Source organism: Halichoeres trimaculatus, unplaced genomic scaffold (genome assembly GCF_033239565.1).
Source record: "Halichoeres trimaculatus isolate MK-OKI-2021-1 unplaced genomic scaffold, fHalTri1.1 fHalTri1_scaffold_15, whole genome shotgun sequence".
Lineage (NCBI taxonomy): Eukaryota > Metazoa > Chordata > Actinopteri > Labriformes > Labridae > Halichoeres > Halichoeres trimaculatus.
The window spans coordinates 5912760-5934669 of NW_027437193.1; the positions used below are offsets into that span (position 1 = coordinate 5912760).

Genomic DNA, 21910 nt, shown 5'->3' on the forward strand with positions numbered 1-21910 from the left:
CTTTACACTGGCTTTAACAAAAGAAGGGCTGAAGAGGAGGTAGAAGTTTTGAAAAGGAGGCAGAGGGAAGGCTGAGGCTAACTCTCAGTTCGGATGAAAGTGTAAAAACTGTGCAGTGACACAGATAATTAACTTCCTGCAGTGATAAAAGGACAACACCGGTGAGAAATGCTGTCAAATACAAAGAGTCTTTTACGCCAGAAGTCAAAAGCTACAAGTCCCCAATTAAAACATAAAGTACTCCAAACTATGGCTCTACCTTTAACTTTATAAGGTTAAATATTTGAAATATTATTGTTAAAGCTCAATATTTGCACAATACCTCTGAGATGGCGACACCAACATCTGTATGTAGAATCTAAACTGTCCCAGTCAAACAGGTTCCTGATTTATCCTTTTTTTAAACTCAAATTAGCAAAAACTTCAATCTGTTCTGCACCAAAAGTGCAGATTTGTCCAACCTAGATGTAAAAATTTGAGTTAAAGAAAACATTTTAATAAAACACACACATTTATCAACATGAAAATAACTAAAAACACACAGAGGCACAACAATATCCTTGGCGGTTTTTAGACAGATGAAGAATTAAATGTTTGAGGAGAGCTGCTTTTCTTACCAGGAGCATCATAAGATCATTTTTCTATTCACTTAAGTGTCATACTTGTCAGTGTATAGAGGTTATTGTTGAAGATAAAGGCAGAAATCATCGTTTTAGCTGTTTTTGGAGACTGACTTACCGGCAGGTTTCTTGCTGAATCCAGGAAGACGACAAGCAGCGCAGACGACAGGCCGTCGTTGGCGTGACCGCGGTCGGCTTTGATGGTCATCAGAGCCTTTAAGGTCAAAAACACAATTCAATAAAATTTAAATCCTGTTAAAGCAGCAGGGGATATCTTTGAATAATGTGTCTGAGGCTGTTTCTGTACCTGGTCAAGCTTCTCAGGTGTGGGCAGCAGAGATAACCACTCCAGTTTGAGGTGAAGCTTTCCTGTGGCCACATCTTCCAAATCAAACCACTGAGGACAAAGATATCACATTTTAAGGTAGATATAACAAAAAAAGGAGACATATTTCCTGTTATGAACAAACGTGAAGCAGTTTACCTCGTCCACCTTCTGTTCCTTCTCCAGCTCGGCCATGTCGATCATCAGACTGAAAAACAAACATCATTAAACTTTCACAGAGCGTTTTTGAACCAGGCTGCTCTCGTCTGAACTCCTTTAACAGGAAACTTACTTTCCCAGGAAGTCGTCTTTATCTGTGTCTTCATCAAACAGCTCGATCTCAACGTTATGAGTCGAGTGATCGTACACCAAGGCCTGGAAATGAACAAACACTTCATTAAAACATCTACACATCTCCACACACTGACAGTGGGTAGCGAGTCAGACAGCGTCTCTCACCTCATACACTTCGTTCCACTTGGGGTGGACCGTCTCGTGGATGACTTTGCTCTGGAAGAGCTGGGTCCCGATCTGGATCACCCCATAAGGATCTGACTTTCCTTTGATCAGCCCTCCGAGGAACTTGTCTTTACCCAAGAGGTCCTGGGCCTCGATGAAGTGGATCCTCAGGACGCCCTAAAGAAAGACAGACAGTTATTTCAAGGACTTCTCAATCCAAAAGAAACTGTGCTTATGGTCTCTCTGTTCACCTTCGGCATTGGGAAGCGTAGCTGGGCCAGCTGAGCCTCTCCAACCAGAGGGATGGTGATGCGGTTTGGTAAGACTACGAAGCTGTAGATGATGTCCTGGATGATGTTGTCGCACAAACCACTGAAAGAAAGAGAAGGAGGGAAAGAAATGACGAACACAGAATTAAAATGGTGCATATATGACAAGTTAAAAGCCCAACAAGCTGGAAGCTGGTCTTACACTTGTCCAACTTGTGCAGCAACAAGCCTGTCACATATAAACAAACACAAATACACACACACGTGGCACAGTCCTCTCAGGTTGCAGTTTCTATTTATACATGAGATTCATGAGATGATGGACGGGCTGACAGGCGGGCGCTGATCTGAACAGGAAACAACCTGCGACAGTAAACTCAGACTGTCTACAGACTCAGCTGGTGTTTACACTGCATGACGCGGTGACCTGATACGCTAATGGCAGCGCGGTATGAACACTCCGCTAACCTTTGTGATACATCCTTAAACAGCTGGTTGATTGGTGACAGGTGGAGAATGTATCAACAGCCATGCTTCATTTCTGCACTTCTTCCTGATTATGTAAGTGATAATGTAAAGTGAGCTGGTGCTGATGCAGAAAACAAACAAGCAGGGTGAGCCAAATTCAGACACAGAGTCAGTATATGAGCCTGATCGTATTCACAGCTGGCTTCTGAAACTCAATGATTCAACAAGGTACTTGCATTTTGGTTCCACTTTTTGCCCCCTGACAGTGACATGAATCTTACAGGATTAAACCTCAGTTTGAAAAGTACCAGTTTTCAATTTAGAGAACAAAGATTTTTACATGTATCAACAAATCAGTTTTTTTTTTTTACTAAAGAGATAAAGTCTGATTTCACATGTGAATTAAATGTATTGATTACAACATTATGCAATGCATATAGAGGCACAGTCAGGAGAGTAGTTTCAGCACTGTACCAAAACATGGTAAGAAATACAACAACTTCATCTCCCTACATTAGAGATAAGTTGGAAAAAGAACTAAAGAGACAAATAACCAAAGAAGAGTGGCATAACGTGTAAGACACAAAGTAAAACATCAAGCTCTAGAACATGGAGGGAATATGGCTGGGGAAATATAATACGATTACGATCATCACCCCAAAAATCAAAGGAAAATCCTCACTTGTCCCACAACCTCGCTGGAGCATGATGTGGACCAGGCTCGTGTGTTTTGGCAGTGTGTAAAAATGGACAAGTACTGGGTTGAAGTGTGGAAAGAAATGAAAGCAATCTTGGGCTTTGACATTCCTAAGACATGTGAAGTGCTGTATCTGGAAAACTTAACACAGGAAAATATTCAAAACAAAGACAAATACCTGGTTAGAATATTACTTGTGGCATCTAAGAAAGCCATTACAAGAAGAATACAATGTCCAACCTGAAACACTGGTTGGACATTGTGGACATTGTAGACATGCACCGATCCGCACATATCTACGTCCAGAAAGGTCTGACAGCCAGCCTTTGCTGCTTTTTGCTCTGAGACCTAAAACTCAGGACACTTTATTGGTTGTTTAAGATAAAACATAAAGATTTCATTGTTTCGAAGGTATTGTTCAATCATTTCAATTAATAAGACTGGAACATTGAAGTTATATGCTGTCAATTATAAAAAAATAAAAAGTAAAAATTGGTATCGGCCCAAAACGGTATCGGCAGGTCAGGCTTTTTAAAGATCGGTGATTGGCCAGAAAATTATGATCAGTGCACCCCTATCTAACTGTCAAAGAAAATGAAAGAAGTGGATGGACTTTAAAACCCACCTGAAAGACTGAGGAGATTGGACTATCTACGAGGAGGCTGTATGATATTTTGTTAACTGACACCAAAGTTGTTGAACGACAGGTTCTTTTGTTGTAACCTCATAAAAAGCAAATAAAACATAAGTATATAAAAAGAAAAGTAACAGCTTTTAAGTTCCCAGCCAGTAATGGTAATGTGCTGGAGCGGAGATGGACCAAAAAAAATTCTGGGGGAATTTAGCTGAAACTGGCCTGGGTGAAGTCGGGTCAGAGCCTTATGAGTCGATCTTTACTTTCACAAAACTATCACAGAAAAACAGATGTAGTTCAAGATCTGCAGCCTCATTTTCATCAGCAACACCCATCCTGTTAGCTCAACTTCCTCGATTTGCTTTAACTCACGACCAGCTGATAGTAAAGTGAACAGGAACCATCAGAGAGATAACGGAGCCTGCAAAGTTTCACAAGCTCTAAGAGAGCTCCATCATTTAGATTAATTCTGACATTGCTGTTGGGAAAAAATAATACAAAATCAGATATAATGATATTTTATTATCTGCTTTACTGAAGCTCAAATCTTACATTTTGACAGCACATTCTGACAAATAAAATCTTAGAACTGTGTTTGGTATGGTTTCGGGAAACTGACCCTTTCAGATTGGCTATTCTGGGAAACAAGATCCCCAAATGTCCCTACCTAACAATGCTCAACAATTTAAAACTGATTTGATGACTATTTTTAAACAGAATCTTGTTCATTTATCTGTCATTTTAATATAAATATAGCATGGATAAATGAATGAAGAAACTCTGTTGATGTTTGGCCTTGTCGCCTCTAGAGGGCACTAGTGACCTGCTTTAAAACACAGGAGCAAAGCTTCCATGTGGTAAAAATTCCCCCTCAAAGAGCCGATCCTGGGTCAGTTTTAGAGCAGAATGTCACACGTAAACGTACACGTCTGTTTGACCTCTCCTTAAAAACACGATCATCAAACTGAGAACCTCAGATGTTGCACACAGAGAGGATGAGTTTTAGGTTCTTCTCAGGCCAAATCATCAGAGGAAACACTGAGCAGCGTCACTCCGACACACAGGAAGAGAGCAGGGTGAGGCGAGGGCAGGTCCAAACAGCAGACACACATACACACACACACTCACACACACACTAAGTGGTGTTTTCCTACAAACTTGTCAGACGAGGAAAGCTGCATTTCACAGGGCGGAGTCTGTTTTTTGGTAACCGCAGAGTTTCTCAGCTGAGAACAAACCAGCAGGAAACAGAGGAGTAACATCACAGATAACAGAGCGCTACAGACACCTTCACAGGAGTGATGCACGTAGAAGCTGAGCTTCTGTGCTTTTCTGCCAACCTGTGACCTTTAAAAATACAAGTTGTAGAGTCAGTTTTTGTTATAGCTAGCTGTTTATCACTGCAGCACAAGGAGGGCTGCTTTCAGAAGATTTCATGGTTTTCACATCCATTTTTTTTCCCAAAAGCTTTATTTTTGGGTCAGTTTCACCTTCACTGGACAGGAGGATTGAAGACAAATAAGAAACACGGGGAGTAGAGATGGGTGGAAAGACATGCAGCAAACAGTCAAGGCCAGGAGTCAAACCAGCGACCATCATGCCAAGGATTATAGATTCCAAACATGGGATGCAAATGGCACCCCATGTAACCCCATGTTAAACTGAAAATATATTTTCAGGCGATTAAAAAAATTAATGTAATTAATTAGAGAATTTGTAATTAATTAATCCAATTAATCGCATTTTCATATCATACCTACCCAAATAAAGAATTTGAATCCTAGGATGTTACAAAATTGTAGTGTATGGCTAATAAAATGAATGCACGAAGAAGAGAAGATTTGTAAATCCACATTTTTATTGGTGATTGACTAAAACCTCAGGGCGTCTTGTCCAAAAAATTGCTGATGACATCAATAGAGCCGGGGTCAGGCGAAGCTTGTCATTCGTAAACTACTGTGGGTGAGAGTGGTGCGCTCTTTGGCTGAGAGCTCAGCATGGATATGAGGAGAACTTGTGAGATGACAGAGACATAGTGAGACGCTGCAGGTCAGAAATGTTCAGGCAGCTTATGCTCCAACTGAGAATGTGTCGCCGTAGTTCAGAGAGAAAGAGCGGCGCCATCGTGAGAAAAGAGGACGAAGATCATGAAGAGGATCAAGGGATGGAGCACCTGAGGTGAACGCGATCAAATTAAGTACATTTTGTCTGTTTTTTGATCAAAATCAGGAAGAGAGACATAAAGATGAGAGTCCACTCTTCTTAGGTAGTTTTGGTGTTTACATGATCATAGAAAACAATATTATTTAGGTCTTGAAAGATCATTCAAGATGCTCTGAAAATGGCTGGCAGCCAATGAGTTAATTTTGCATTAATTTTTATAACACATTAATCTGCAGTGTAATGAATGAACCTAATTAACGCATTGAGGTGACAGCTCTAATCTCAGTTTGATACAGATATTATGATCAAAATTGATATCAGAAAAATGTTTCAGAGCACTTAAGACGGGGACAACAATACAACTGAAGGAACGTCCCCCGACCATTATCAGTTTGCGACAGGTTAGCAACATTTCTGGGTATTAAAAAAACCCTCTAGAGAAACCAAATGTGGTCATCTAAAGTAAAAGAGAATCTAGAAAATTACTGTATGACAGGGAAAAGGACCAAACAATATGGATGGGCGTGATCTACAGAATCTCACTGTATTAAAAACAGACATGACTCTGTACTGGAAGTCACCGCATGGGTTTAAAAACACTTCAGTAAACCATTGTCTGGGGTAGGGATGCAACGATCCAACTTCTCATGTCCCAGTACAGATACAGATACTGACACTGATACCTGGGCTTGTGTTAAATAATAACCCGCATGCCCTATTGTGGGAAAAGACTGGTAATGTTCTGAGTAAAAGACAAAAAAATGAGTACATTTTGAATTACTGGAGTTGATTTTTATCTGAACTATAAGTATTTAAATTTCTAGCAGCAGTTTGGTTAAAACAAAGCTTTAGAATTTACAGAAATGACTATTTAATCGAACATTTTTGGACCAATCCTTTCCCACCGATACCCAATCCAGCTTTGTCTGAATACACAAAATTTGACATTCTTCTCAGAAATCATGAAAACCACTTCCTCTCCTTTTAAAAAAGGAGAGGAAGCACCTGGCTTGTTACTAGTGCCCTAATGGTACGGGGATCAGAATTGTTCATGGTGTGGTTAGCTTACACATCTGTAAAGACTCCATTAATGCTAAAAATCATAAACAAGTTCAGAAGAAACATACACTGCCATCCAGACGACGACTTTTTCAGGGCAGACCTCACAGATTTAAGCAAGACCAAACTGCATTCTGTACATTTTACTGCATCGTGGCTCTGAAGTAGAAGAGTCCAGGTGCTGAGCTGGCCTTCCTGCATCCTGACTTGACAACAGTTGGTTGTTGCAAAACAGCATCACAAGAGAGTGTTCCAAAGTTTTTCACAGCATCCCAGACTCTTTGGGAATTGAGGTCGTACTACGCTTGTATCTGTGAATGTTTGTCCCAAATCCACTGAGCCCCTGATTTCTGTGGTCTGCTACTAATAACCACATTTCTATAAATATCAACACTTAAAGGGGAAAATAAAGGTCATAATCCATCCTGTGATCTGGGGGTTAATGTAATGGTTTCAGTATCAGAAGCAGAGCCTGAGAGTCTAACAGACCTGCTCTGTCGTCCACTGGGACAACTCTTCAAAGCTCCATTTACTCACAGACGGAGGGATGTGCTGCTACACGCTCTGAAAACACTGAGAGCTCTGCATATTTGTAGTTCTTTCAGCTGACAGGATTTCGAAGAATTAGATGGTATCTCATCACTTTTCTTCTTTCAGTGACGTCACATAAGCAGATATATAAAGTGTTTAATGCAGCGAGACACTGCCCTCCATCATTTAAATGTGACATTTGAATTTTCCCCCTCTAAAGTCACTTCAGTGGCTTCGCATGATCCCAACATTTGCATACGAAAGTAGGCTCCAGTTAAAGTCTGGTGACATGAAACCAAACTCAATAACAATTTTCCAGCAGTCCATTATGGGACTGAAACATCCCACAATTCAATGCAAAATCATCCTTCTTCTCCATCTCTGTGTTTACTTCCTTGTTTTACTTACACCATCTTTATTTTCTACCATCAACACTTTGCATAGAAACTAAACATTGATCATCAGCCTCTCTTTAAAACTACGTAGGACACAGCATGCAGTCACTTACTTGACACCAGGAATGTCCAGCATGTTTGTGAGCCCCGTCCAATTAATGTCCAACAACTGCAAGACAGAAAAACCACAAGATTTAGATTCAAATAAACCTGTAACAGTTTCTGAACCCATAAAGAAAAAGCAGACTCTCACTTTTTAGACTTGTCACCTTCGAAAAAAAAAGAGCGTACTCCTCTGATTTGCTGTATGTAATAAAAAACGGATCACAGCCGTCATGACTCAGCAGAGCCTCTGCAGCAGGAGCTCTGCTCTGAACTCAATCGACCTGATAATCGATACAGCCGCACATATTGAGTTAGCTCTCATTAGACCAGGAAGGACATGATAAGGTAATGTATCTAATATTGTTTGGAAAATACATTACATATAATACAATAATGTGCTATTATAGATCATCCTTCATCCATTTAAATGCTTTTATTTATTCTACCTTTGTTTTTTTTCCTTTAATGCTATTTTATCTTTTATTTATTTCAATCTCTTTACTGTTTCCAATTTCTATAACTGTGAACTCATTCTATCACTTTTATCTCTTTAATTTGCTTCTTATCTTCTAAGACTTACAACTTAAAGGTCCCATATTATGCAAAAATCACTTTATTATATCTTTAAGTGAAATCTGTAGGTCTTTGGCTTTCCTCCCAGCCCACAAAATGTGATATTTAATGACAAAACCTGTACTTAGTACTTGTGAATGTAAAATCCTGACCTAAAACGAGCTGTTTGGATTTTGGGGATTTGCCGACGTCAGCGATTCCCTTTTTGACCAATTAGGAGCAAGTCCAACCTGATTGGTCCACCGGAGCAGATACCCCCCGAACCCTCTCCCCGCTGCAGCTACAGCAGCCATCACTGCTCTGTTCCATGCTCAAGCTTCCCATCTCGGAAGAAGACAAGACTAAGTGGCTAGAGTTCATTTATCAAGGAAATGTGCCAGCTACACTCAGTAAAACTGTGCATATGTGTGCTAGTCACGTCACGGCCGACTGCTTTTCCAGCTTTGGACAGTCCAACAGAGGGCTAGTGAATAGACTGGTCCTGAATCCAGGCCCATTACCAACCATCCTCCAACAAACCTGGGACCCTGGAAATGTGAGTATTTTAAATGCTGTGTGCTGTGGAGCAGATGTAAGAGCTTTTCCTCAGTGTCCCCCCTGTCTCTGTGTTAGCTTCAGGATGCTAACTTTAGCTGCAGTTAGCCTGTTGTTTTAGCCTGTAATGTTACGGTAAACTAGCTTCGCTGTTTTCTAAACATTGTGCACTCGGAGCTCGTGGCGCCGCTCTCAGTGACACTGAAGAGCGGGGCGGTATCAGCGGTGGTTCATTTACATATGAAGGCCGCGCCCCCTAAATCAGAGCGTTCTGAACAGAGGGGCTATGAGAGCCTGGAAACAATGCTGCTGTGCTTGATTTATTGGCTTTTTGGACCAAAACATGTTACTACCATTTCATGAAGACATCAATGATCCATATTAAACTGCAGAAAAGGAGCAGAATATGGGACCTTTAAATCTAAAAAGACGTTTTCTACTGAAAATAAGACAAAAACATTTGATAAGATTTCTGTTTTTGATGTTGAATTCATTTTTTGTACATGAAGGGGACCAATACAGACCCCATTGAAGTCAGTACGGCTGTTTCAACACAGGAAAGAAAAGTACATCCAAACTGTGTTAATCTGATTAAATGTATAAGCAGTCATGTGATGGATTTCAATGTATGTCCTGTTCTCCTTTCAGGAGAAAAAGGTTGATTGTTCCCTTCATTAGCACGTACTGTAGGAACTAGCGTCAATGCCTGACAATAAAACAACAGAAGCAGAAATGTGAGGAAGCTTTTTAAAAACAGATCCCCTTTTCACTTTTTGAAAAAGAACCACTTTTCTGTGAACTTCCTGCAGACAGAGCAGTATAAGTATAAAGATATAATCCATGTGGGAGGTGCTGCTGCCTCTTTAAGGGCTCCACCAAATATTTGTTGGCATTACAAGCCGCAAAAAACTTCTGGACAAATCAGAGTTTGCAGAAATTGTGAAACCCAGGTCTGCAGGTACTAACAAGTTGCCCACAGTCAGTTTACCAAAGAAAGATCCACCTCTGTAACCCAGAACTATTGTCTCCAGAGTGGAGGGGGTAGCCTGGTTTTCTGACCCAGTTGAGAAGCTTCTGTTCACAAACTGTGTCACCAGAGGAGACAGATTTTAAGAAGAACTTAGCGTTATGTGGGTTTGTCAGGCAGGAATCTCCCAACATGCACTGCGGTGATATTGGGTAAGGCTGAATCCCAGCACAGATGCCAGACACACCCTGATATCTTCTCAGTATCTTGGATAAAGCTGCAGTCAGAACAGAAACAGCTGGATCTTAGTAGCAGCAGTATGAGCAGAGGTGATAAGTGGCAGCTCTCTTTTCTTTGTCTGTTTCTTGTAATTTCGTCATCCCTTTGAATTTGGAGTGGGTCATTACTTTGTGTGGATCATTTGTTGGTCGTGGACACCAAACTGGCTTTGTCTTCAGTGATATTTTTACAATTTTGGCTCCTGTGTTTGTCTGGAGATCCTACATGTAACCATGGTGGCATTATTTACATGTGATATCAGCTGTTAGCAGCCTGTAGCAAGTCAGCGCTAACTGGTGCAAAGCCTGATGTTTCCCCACAAGGTGAGGAGAATGAGGTGAGGACAACATGCTGGTTCTCAGGTGTAAGCTAAGAAGTGACAACATGGACCTGTCCTTCCATCCATCGTTATTGGGAACGTAAGATCTATCTCCAATAAGTTGGACGAGCTAGCTGTGCTAACCCAGCAACAGAGAGAATACCAGAAGGCAAAGTAGCATCATGCTATTCCCAGACATGGCTAAACAGAGCTAACACCAAACACCAACCCCACATTGGATGAGCTTCACCTGCTGTGAGCAGACAGAATCCAGGAGACAGAGACTGAACAGAGAGTCCAGGTGCTAAACTAACATACCTGGTGCATCATGAAACAAAAAAAAACAGCAAAGGAGCTTGAATTCCAGATCAGGACAACATTTCACTTTCCAAACTCCAGGAACTGGTCTCCTCGGTTCACGAATGTTTGCAGAGCGTTGTCAAAATAACAGATGATGCAACACAACAGTAAACATGCTCCTGTGTTAACTGCTTTGCTCTGCTGTTTATAAAATAATTGATTATTTTGGAACAAGGGTTTTCAAACCAAGCCATGCAGAAGTATCTAAAAATAAAATCTAGAGATACATAATTAATAAACCAAACACAGGAGACATCATTGAAATGACTTTAAAACGAGGGGGCTGCCTGGTTTCCGGGCAAAAAAAGCCAGCCTGTTAAAATGTGTCCTGAGACAAGATTAAACAGCAGAAGCTGTCGGCAGGGATGTGTGACTAATTTCATAAAATCAAATGTATATGTGGGTGTGTGACCGCTGGCGTGCGTTTGTGTCTGACAGAAAAGGAGTGGGAGTATGTTTCTGTGGCCTAGTTAGCTCTCGAGATGTAGAGCACAGTGGACCACAACGCCGTTCAGCCAGAGTGGCACAGGAAGAGGATTAAAAACAGCAAAAAGTGAACTTTTCAAAAAGCCACAACTGTCACCACAAATACGTTACATAAGATAAAACAATACAATTTTATTTTTTTGGCCAGAAAACTGATGTCAAACTTATTTTTTAGGAATGCAAAAGATAAATTCATAACAACAGAGTGATTGTAAAACAACTATTTCACACATACAAACAGTACCATTTTTACAATCATCGCGGACTACCATGTTGCGCTTGTGCTGCCCAATCTGCTGAATCTGTGACTGTCTTTCAACAAAATGAGCATCTTTTGCTCCACTTTTGAACTTAGTATTCTCTAATACACCAGATGACCAGCCAACTCTACTTCTGTGGTGATCTCCCAAAAGCGGCTTCTGGACAAGACAGTTATAGCACCGACTACAGGCCTGGCATGCTTACTACAGCGTTTTCAGTCCTTCGGCGTTTCCTTGAAAGCACAGGTTTTTTTGACTGCGTTTTAGCATTTTCAGATGAAATGCTGTCATGTAAACAAGGCCTTAGTATCTGCAGGAACGCAAAAAACCCACAAAAACAATTTTTTACCTATTTTGTAAATTAATCAGGCAACAAGGAGTAAAATGACGTGAGTTTCAAAGCTGACGAGCTGCCAGATGAGGGAAGTATTGGTAATGTTTTTGTATGCCTGTTAAAAATCTGGAAGCAGTGACCAGGAGGAGCTACAGTCCAAGGTGAGAAGAAAATAAAATTCAAAAGGTATAGCAAGGTTAAATATAGCATTATAGCTTATTTTGTTTCATTTCAGTCTTAGCAAATGGGAATGCTTAGTGCACATTCTTTTGTTAACAGGATCCAGACTACTGATTACAACACAACCCAGACCTTGACTTCAAACCATAACCAGATCAAGTTCTCATGAAACCATAGAAACATACCAAACACATCCAGATCTTTTCACAGAAAGAAACATTCTTCATGTAAAGATAATGAACTCCTCTTTGTCTAAACATCAAACTGTTGCTTCCAGCCAAAAAGGCAACAATGACTGGTATGTGAATCCACTGACATCACTGGAAAACAATGCACCAGAACAATGAGCCGTGGTTACAAGTCAGCTCGGTACAACTGAAGCAAATCGAGACAGGTTGTAAAGGAAAACGTCTGCTGCTGAACTCATTCAAGACTTCAAAACAAGACCCTCAGGGAAACTGTGCTGTATCTCATAGCTGATGCTTCCCTTATTTAAACAAGAATAAACAAATTCTAGAGAAAATAGGACGATCACATCTCTCTGCTTGGGCCTTTTCATCATTTATTATGTTGACAGTGACAGATATCAAACCCTGAATCTGTACGATAAAATCTGCTGAGGCGCAGGAAGGAAGACAGCAGTTAGAGAGGAGGAATGCACTAATAGAGGAAGAGTTCAGGAAGACTCAAGTGGAAAAACACTGTTATTTAGTCAGCCTGTACAGCTATGAATAAAATCCTGTGAGTATCTTTTAATTAGCATTGATTGCCCACGGTGAAGATATTTAGTATTTTCAGTCTGATACAAATTCATTGTAAAATTTAATGCAGCTGGTTATCATCTCTAAGTAGGCTCTTGAGTATCTTGGAGGAGATGCTCTAAAGTGGAGAAGTGGAGGTCAAAGGTCAAAGTACTCACTGGTTTCTTGAGGAAAAAGACGGACAAGGCCCCGATCAGAGGCATGTCCCCCAGCAGAGGCTCCATCACCACCCTCATCGTTCCATGAAGCTGAAGAGAGAAACAAAACGTTAGCGATCAGGCACTAAACCTCTCAATAAACTGCCTATATCATTTTATCAACCAAAGCCTATTCATCTGAAAGTATTATCAATTCTTCAAACCAGTCATTGATTTTGATCAGTAAAAATAGAAGTTTCTGTCATGGTTTCACCAAACTACACTGATTCATGGAGAAGAAAAGGCAATGAAACTTCTGCAACACATTAAGTGGATGATCTTTATGGCCTTCATAGTTATGAAAAAGTCAAAAAAGTACCAGGGAAAGGGAAATGAATCACATCAACTGTTTCTGCCCGGGCCTGATGAGGCTGGGTCTCACAGATCAAAACTTGACAGAGGAGAACAACAAATGAATGATAGTTTTAGCCCCGCCGTTAGGACACGGGGGCATGTCCAACAATGTGGGCATGAAAATAAAGTTAAAAATTTGACTTTCAGCAAAGAGGGATTAAGTGTAAAGACCTTATTTTTGTGTCCATATTTGAGTTGGTTAGATATCAAGAATAAGTTCTCAAAAATCTTTACTCTACTATAGATCTTTGAGATTTACTTCTTTTTTAAAATTTTTCAATACCTCTTCATGGTATTTTTAACGGACTGAAAGTTTCTCTTAGTGATCGCCTCTCATCCCTAATTGGGCTGGTCAGAATTTAGCCGAGTGAATTTGTTAGTCAATGGAGCGTGGATGATGGATCAGCAGGATTCCAGAAACTGGATCAGGCAGGTCCATCTGCTCTGCAAGGTTATCATTTTCCCATAATTCAAATGTCTTAACCAACATTTGTGAGTGCACTGATGAACTGTGCTCCCAGACAATGGATTTTGGAAATGATTTTGAACTCATGCGGTGACTTCCACTACTGAGTAGTGTCTGTTTTTGATGCTGTGCTGCTCCTCATTCCTTTCATACAGAGATTATTCAAGATTCTCTGAATCGTTTAATGACTATATGAACTGTAGATGATAAAACCCACTCGTTTTTTTTAATCTGAGAGATTAAACCTCACAAGCCGAGAGATGTTCTTCCAGCTGTTTTTTTTTAATTTGCATTGAAAAACATCATCAATTTCCTTGCAGCAAATGCTGGATTTTGAAATCCTTTCATTACATTAAATTAAATAACACATGCAGATTAAAAATGATAGTTTTATGTTGAAGGACTGTGATCAGCCGGATGCTAACGAAGAAAAAACACAGCAAGTCTTGACAGAGCGACAGTGCTGTCATCATTTAGGTTTAGATGACTTGGAAACCTTCATAATCTGTTCATCACAACACTTAGATACAAATTTTATCCATTCAAACCATCAGTGTACCGGAGTCTGTGCAGAAAAATAAAAAACTTTGTAGTAAAATGTTAAGAAGTTAGATGCAAAGACTTTTCAGTTCAACATGTTGGCACTTTAAGGGTGTTCAGCTCTGGGAGTTTTACATACTGTGCATTGAGACGTCGAGCAGATTTGCATACGAGGAAGATTTAACTCTGCTTTGGTGAAGGTATGTGTTGTGGCCGTGTGGTTTTTTTTAAAGCTCTGTAGCTTTCAAAAACACCAAAAGCTAATTTGGATGTCTCCTGTGATATCAGCAGGTGTGAAATGCTGGGATGCAAATTTTTGGTTGATGCCAAGACTCACAGGGATCCTCAAAACAGGACAAAGATACTGAGAAATCAGCAGAAGAAACGGTGCAAATCAAAGTTTTTCTTACTGTAAATCTGACTGAAGGGTTTATTATTCCTGAGAAAAAGTGGACATTTCCCCTGAGAGCTTATTATGTTTATTAAGGACGCTGCTTCCTCAGAGGCTGCAGTGACTCAAACCTCAGATATGTAGACTCCCCGTCTGCACCACCAAATTTGGTCGTAGCTCACTCTGAGTAATCAAATACCAACATTTTGCTCATCAGAGTGAGTTCAGTGGAAAGATTGAAGATAGTGTTTTGTTTATCCCCTCCTGTAAGCTGCCTGACACTGGAGGCTTTCTAAATCATTCGCAGCAGATAATTTATCTGAAGCCATTTTACAGAAGAGTTTACAGAAGAGGAAGAAGAAGCCCTCTGTTTTAGAAAGTGATGCAGTTTGACATTTCATAAAATCCTTTCTCCTAGAAAATGACTCATCCTAAGTTATAAGCTGAAACCTTCCCCGTCTGAGCTCCTTAGTTCTTCAGCAGGCCATAAAAAGTGCTCGCACAGAGCAGCATGCCACAGCAGTAAAACCTAAGCCAAACACAAAGGCAAATATTGACTCGTAAGCTTCGCCTTTTCTTTCTGTAAATCTTTCTCCCTCCTCTCACTTTTCCTCTGATCTCTGAACAGCAAACATGTCCTGATCCTGCGCCAACATCAGGGAGGATAACGTCTCTTCTATCAGCTGCTGAGTCAACACATTATGTAAAAAGTGTCCGTGAAGGGGTCACGAACGAACGCAGAGGTCAGGGTCAGAGGAGGAGGTTTCCAACGTTAGGGGCACACATGTCAAAAAGTGCTGTGTTGTTATGGTTTCAACTGTGGAACAGAAGCACTAAGTTTCTGTGTATTTTAGTGTTTTTGTTGCTTTCTCTTATTTTATTTTCCTGTTCACTTTAATGGAAGAGAGGATGTCAGGGTGACATGGATGGCATTGAACTCAAACACTGTGCTCCTCCATTTTTGTTGACTGCACTGCAAAAAACTGAAATCTTATCAAGTGTTTTTGTCTTATTTCAAGTAAAATTTGTCTAATTATACTCAATATGTACAACCGCGTATTAGGGCCACTTACAGAAATAAAAAAAAAACATTTTTGAGTTTATAAAGTCACAAGTTTACGACTTACTGAACTCAAAAACTTACAAGCATACAAAGTCGCAATTTCTAGACTTAATAGACCAGTAAATTCCAATTTCACAAAGTTTTATATGTGGTTTCGAATGTGTAGGTTGTTATGTACTTCATTGCAAGATGGACCGAATTGACAGCCTCATCTTTAGAAACTCGAAATTTATTTATTTATTTGTTTTATTTAGTGGCCCTAATACGGCATAGTAGATATGAGCCATATTCAACTTATTAGTCCAGAAAAATTGTCTTGCTCTAAGTTATTGAAAGAAAAAATTGGGTCTGAATTGCTTGTAAAATAAAATAATCTGCCAATGGAAAAAGAAAAACTTGCTTGAAAATTTGGTTCAAACTAGAATAATGTCTTATTGGCAGATTTTTTTAACATGTAACAGGCAATTCAGACCCCATTTTCATCTCTAAATAACTTGTAATAAGACATTTTTCTGGGCTGGTCAGGTGAATGTAGCTCATATTGAGTCTAAAAATTTTTTTTTTTTACTGAAAATAAGACAAAATCCCTTGATAAGATTTCCATTTTTCCAGTGTGAAATTGGTTGAATTGATTTCAATTCTTGTAAAATATACATATCAGCATTTATATATGTGTCACTCAGCCCACTCGACTTTGCCTCGACTGGGTCTTAAGGTTTGTCTCGTTGATGCACAGCATCTCTGATTATTCAATCTGTTCCATCTGTGCCGTTTAAAAAAACGCTGGATTAACTTTGCAAATACTGGATGAAAAGAAAAGCGAGCTGCTGTTGTCTCTTTGAAAATCAGAAGAAAAACTTGATTAAAGATGAAATCTAATCCCCCTATTCCCTTTTCTATAATTATGCTGGGACACAGGAAAAAAGCATGATTAAAACTGACTCAAGAGGAAAAAGCCCCGCCATGCTGCAGCCCTACCTGTATGCTTTTGATTCCAGCTCTGCAGTAGTATTTCTTGATGTCAACGTCGATCTCTGTGTTCCCGACGAAGCTGGAGGGAAGCAAGGACAAAAAATGTAACGAGAGGTTTAATGTTAAGACAAGATATTCATTTTCTTTTGTTTTTATCTTTATCTTATTTTGGCTTTACTGGTTTTTTTTTGGCTTTTCTCTTGTCTTTTATCTCCCACTACTTTTAAGTCCATGCTCATTTATGTACTTCTTCTATGTTGTGTTATGTTAACATATTAATGTAGTTAAATACTTTTATTCAGGTTTTATCTAATCTATGACTCACCTTTGTTTCACTTTTAATCCTTTCACTGATACAATTTCAGGCCTTTTGTTTTATCTTTAGCTGAAGTGTGTTATTCTAATTTATCTTTGCTTTAATATCATTATTACTTTATTATTTATTATTTTAACGTCTTTATAATTTCATACTTTTATATTTGCTATCCTATTTTTTGTTTGTTTTTAACTGCCTCAAATTACCTTCTTTCTTTTTCTTACTGAGTGTATAATAATAATAATAATTATTATCATTATTATTATTATTATTATTATTATTATTATTATTATTATTATTATTATTATTATTATTATTATTATCATTTTTTAATATATTTGAAACAGCCTCAGACTTCAGTTGATAAACAGTGCATTTGTGACTACTTGCACTTTTTAACCCCATATTTATAAAACGGAGGCAGTTAGTTTTCGGTCATTGATTTTTTTGGACATTATAAGACCAAAATGAATCCTAAAGAAAACAGGAATGAGATTGGAGTTTGCTGTTTACCTGACCTGCAGGTCCATGATGACCTGCCTCTTATCCACATTCTCTGTGTAAACTTTCACTCCGTTCACTCTCAGCGGCTGCAGAAACACAAAACAGATCAAAGTGAACAAATCATTCTAGGTCTGAAAAAACTCTGGGTTACAGATTTAGACCCTTACGAAAGAAAAATATATGTACCAATATATTTTTTAAATGTATTGTAATATATTATTGATATATTATGATATACATGGAATAATATATTGAGGGCACATATACAAAATATTATATATTCATGAAATATATTGCAATATATTGCAAAATATACAAATAATTGCCACTTTCCATATATTGCAATATATTGGAAAATATAAATACTAATTCTCATTCATGGGAATATATTACCTAATACATAATATGATATTTTCCAATATGCTGCAATATATTTTTCTTTCGTGAGGGGATTCACACTCTGTGATATGAAGGTAAGGATCACCTCCTGATGCACTGACCAAAAAGCTGCTGTAATCTGACCTCAGCATTAGTCTCCTTTAGATTAAAATCCTTTGACCTTATATTTGAACTTAGTTTATTTTCAGTTATTTTTGTGTGTGAATCTAATCGTCACTGTGCAGGTGTCTCCTCACCTTATCGCCCATGTCGATCTTGGTGAAGCAGAAGGAGCTGAGATGAGGGTTGGCGCCCTTCACCGCCGGCTCGATGGTGTCTCTGAACAGCTTTTCCACAAACTGGCAGATGAACGGCCACATCTGTTTGACCGTCTGGAAAAAGAAAGGGGGAGAGACGGAGAGAAAGAGAATGTCAGACGGGAGTATCTGGTCCATTTTCAACAGTGTCTGAAGCAGCTAGGAGCTGTTTTCAGATCAAGCTGTAAACTTGCTTTTCGGTGCTTTGTGACATTGGTTATGTCCTTTTTTCTCTACTAGGGATGGGCAATTAATTTACAATATTCGAATAGTCATTAATATCAAAACATGTGACGATTGCTTTGTCCTGTCTGCAGCAGGTTGCAGTGTAATGCAGGATACCAGAGCTGTTACACGTCAATTTCACAAAAAGCAGGTTATGCAGGACAGGAAGTTGTGCACGGAAACCGTCTAAAATGCCCAATGACTTTAAAAAAAAAAAAAAAACAAGTCAAAACCACATCGTATTTAACTTGACTACAGCAACAACCTGACATAACAAACAGAGCCAGACCAAGAGTCAACAGGATGGAGGATTTACAGCCAAAACAAGAACGAGGAGACGCTCAAATATTGATTTGGGAAACTCTTTAAACGAAAATGAGCCACAGTGCAAACTCTGCAAGGTTAGTCTGGCATATCACAAGTCATCATCAGCTATGCACGCCATGTAAGAGCAGAAAGTGTGGTGCTGTCCACAGATCAACAGTCAGCATTCGGCTTCATCACCGGAACAAGTAAGTTTGATAATCGACGAGCAGATCGTAACTTATCCTCGTATTGAATATCAGCGCCAATCCAGCCCCTTAAAGCTGGATGGGTACCGCATTAGGTACTTTTGTAGGTACCTATCGAATTCTGGCAAAACTACCTAGTACTGATTCACATAAAATCAAAAGGTACCATGTTCAGGTACCTAAATGCATCCTTGTAACTGTGGGGGAGTGAAAGAGTAGGCAATTTTCCATGCTGGACATGAACATAGCATTGCAAGGTTATATCCTAAAGAATAAATATGTTAATTTGAAATTTTTTTTTATATTTTACTACTAAACAAATTGATATTTTTACCACATAAACACAAAAAAGTACCCAAAATTGGTACCATTGAGTACCGGTATCGATTGCCAGGTACTGGGCATTGGTACCATATCATTTCAAATGTAAAAGGTACTCATCTCTACTGAACTATGATTTAGACTATAAGGTACAGGATTTCAGTAATTCCATATGTACTCATTTTTGTCTTTTACTCAAAACATTACCAGTCTTATCCCACAGTAGAGCATGCAGGTTATTATTTAGCACTGGTATCAGATCAGGATCGGTATTGGTCGATACCCAAAGCCCAGGTATCAGTATCGGGACCAGAAAAGTTGCATCGGTGCATCCCTAATCTTTGTCAAAGTGTAATGTTGGCAGGTTTGTGTATATGGGCAGTGGCGGGGGCGTTCTTCGAATAATCGTCAAATAGTTAGGAGCAAATATTGAATAGCTCTTTAGCTTGAAATGCCCATCCCTATTCTTGACCTTTTTTGACTATTTATTTCACAAATGGCTTTAACGTTCATCATTTGTCTCCTCATAACAAACAAACATCAACTCATTTATATAAATATTGGGGTTGACCTCTGAAATCCAGTATCGGTCAGGCCTTATACATGAAACAAGCGTCCACACCTCTTTTTCTATTTCTAACCTGACCCATGTGCCCTCTTATCAGAGAACAGCTCTAACGTAATAAAACTGGAGAATAATAACCAGAACTTTCTTTCATCTGCTAATATGCTTCATACAGTTTTGCAAGGGCTGCAAGTTCAAAGTGTTTCTCTTCCCGGAGCGTGAAATCTGCTGCTCAGTGACTCAGAAAAAACTTTGAAGAATTTTTACGGGCTGTGAGAGGAGATGAGGAGACAGCATAAATCCATGTGTGTGTGAAACTGAGGGAGTAATTTTATTTCTAACCATTATTCATGATACTTTAAGAGAGACGTTTCTGAGCTGTTTGGGTTGAGAAAGAGCTTAAAACGTAGATTTAACCTTTTCAAACTTTGGGGTTGGAAAATATGAAAACAATGCCCCAGGAGTGTAGCTATTAGACATACTTTTAATACTGGAAATAAAAACTATCTCTTTCCTGGTCCATCTAAATCCATTTACTCCTTCCTGGAAGTCCATCTGTACATTTTCGCTAAGTGGTGCTCTTCCTGGATGTAGCTCTCTTTCTATTTCTGTCAAGGCCCTCAGGCTCTGTCACAAACTGCTCCAGGGGAAATCAAGTCAGGGTTTAATTTTAATTCAGTGTTGTGTCGTTTAAATACATAATTCTTAATCTTTGCTGTCACTTGTAAATTCTTGACTTCAGTCTTTCATTTTTCTTTCTTTGAGAAGAAAAAGAAACTTGGCTTCGGAAGTGTTCAGTGAATAAATGAAGGTTATAATAAAATCTCAGGCTTTCACTCCCTCCTTCACATTTCCTCCCCCTCTCTCGGAGGATGTTGCAGCACTGGGTCAGGGTCTTGCAGAGCTCCAGATTCAGATCCTATTTATAAACCCTACCTGTCTGTCTCTGCTTGCTAACAAGCTTACAGCTCCTGACACAGAGCAAACCAGTGGACAGAGCAAGAAGAAGGGAGATGGATGTGAGTGTGTTTTTACCTTATTCAGCCATTCTACTCTCTCCACATCTGGATAATGGACCTGAAATGATAAAGGAGAAAGAAGAGAGTCAAAATCATTATTAAAATGTTTTAAACCACCATCATCAGTAACTTAGGTTAAATTTCCCTCCAGTTTTCTGTTTGTCTGATGAACCAAGCTCTTGTGGGAAAAGGATATGAAGCCCTTAAAATGAGTCCTCTACTGAATTCAACATTTTATTTGTGAATTTGTTTTGTATCTTTTTGCACAAATCTGACAAAATCAAAGTTGAGTCCGTATTTCCAATATGGCGACCATTAATGCTGGTCTTCCAGAACCGAAGGGATTCTCAAACTTTTCAGCCCTCGAAACTCCTCAAACTACAAGTGCTAGAGCATAGACTGTGTATAGAGTGGGCAGCGTGGCCTTGCCATTCACCGTTGTACGGTTTTGAAGCCAAATTTCCCCCGTCACAGGCGCCATCATTGGAGCAGTTGTGCAGCCAGAGTCTGCACAGTAGAGACTGTGAGAGATTCTGGGAGAACTGGATGTTAAATCTCTTCTTGACTCTACCTCCTGACATATTTTACAATCCCCCAAAAAAACACAAGAATGGCAGTTGTCGATCATCATTAAACGTGATGTAAAGCCTCTTTTTAACCTCTCATAACTAATGAAAAGTAAACTTTTCAGAAAAAAGAGGACTTGAATACACTGCAGCCAAATAATATCTTCAAATCACCACAACAATCCGATGTGAGAAACATTTCTATTAGGTGTATTAATTTTTTAAAGTTTGACCACAGCCCATCTGGAATGAGTTGGGAGCCAGATTTTTTTTACCTATACTGCAGCCAGCCACCAGGGGGAGCAGTTTTTGTGCCGACTTTGAGCCGAGCAAGATGACGTCCATTTTTTTCACTGTCTATATCAGGGGTCACCAACGTGGTGCCTGTGGACACCTGGGTGCTTAAGGTGCCCGCGAGGCACGTTC

At 39.4% G+C, this 21910-nt stretch overlaps 2 protein-coding genes across 5 annotated transcripts in view; one reads left to right on the forward strand and one right to left on the reverse strand.

Annotated features, from left to right (window-relative positions):
- esyt2a (extended synaptotagmin-like protein 2a) overlaps positions 1–21910 on the reverse strand; it is a 53713-nt gene that overhangs the window by 14124 nt on the left and 17679 nt on the right. For all 4 annotated transcript variants that reach the window (XM_074688060.1, XM_074688059.1, XM_074688058.1 and 1 more), the window contains exons 3-14: positions 20935–20976; positions 18217–18351; positions 17591–17667; positions 16768–16840; positions 12937–13026; positions 7734–7789; positions 1656–1776; positions 1405–1581; positions 1238–1320; positions 1105–1153; positions 928–1017; positions 739–834 (exon numbers count right to left, since the gene is read on the reverse strand). In XM_074688060.1, the coding sequence (XP_074544161.1) occupies positions 739–834; positions 928–1017; positions 1105–1153; positions 1238–1320; positions 1405–1581; positions 1656–1776; positions 7734–7789; positions 12937–13026; positions 16768–16840; positions 17591–17667; positions 18217–18351; positions 20935–20976 (1089 nt within the window). The remainder of the gene's footprint in view (positions 1–738; positions 835–927; positions 1018–1104; positions 1154–1237; positions 1321–1404; positions 1582–1655; positions 1777–7733; positions 7790–12936; positions 13027–16767; positions 16841–17590; positions 17668–18216; positions 18352–20934; positions 20977–21910) is intronic.
- Positions 21212–21910, forward strand: part of LOC141803941 (apolipoprotein D-like) — a 337954-nt gene continuing 337255 nt past the window's right edge. The window contains exon 1 of the mRNA XM_074688063.1: positions 21212–21215. The gene's annotated coding sequence lies outside the window, so the exon portion shown is untranslated. The remainder of the gene's footprint in view (positions 21216–21910) is intronic.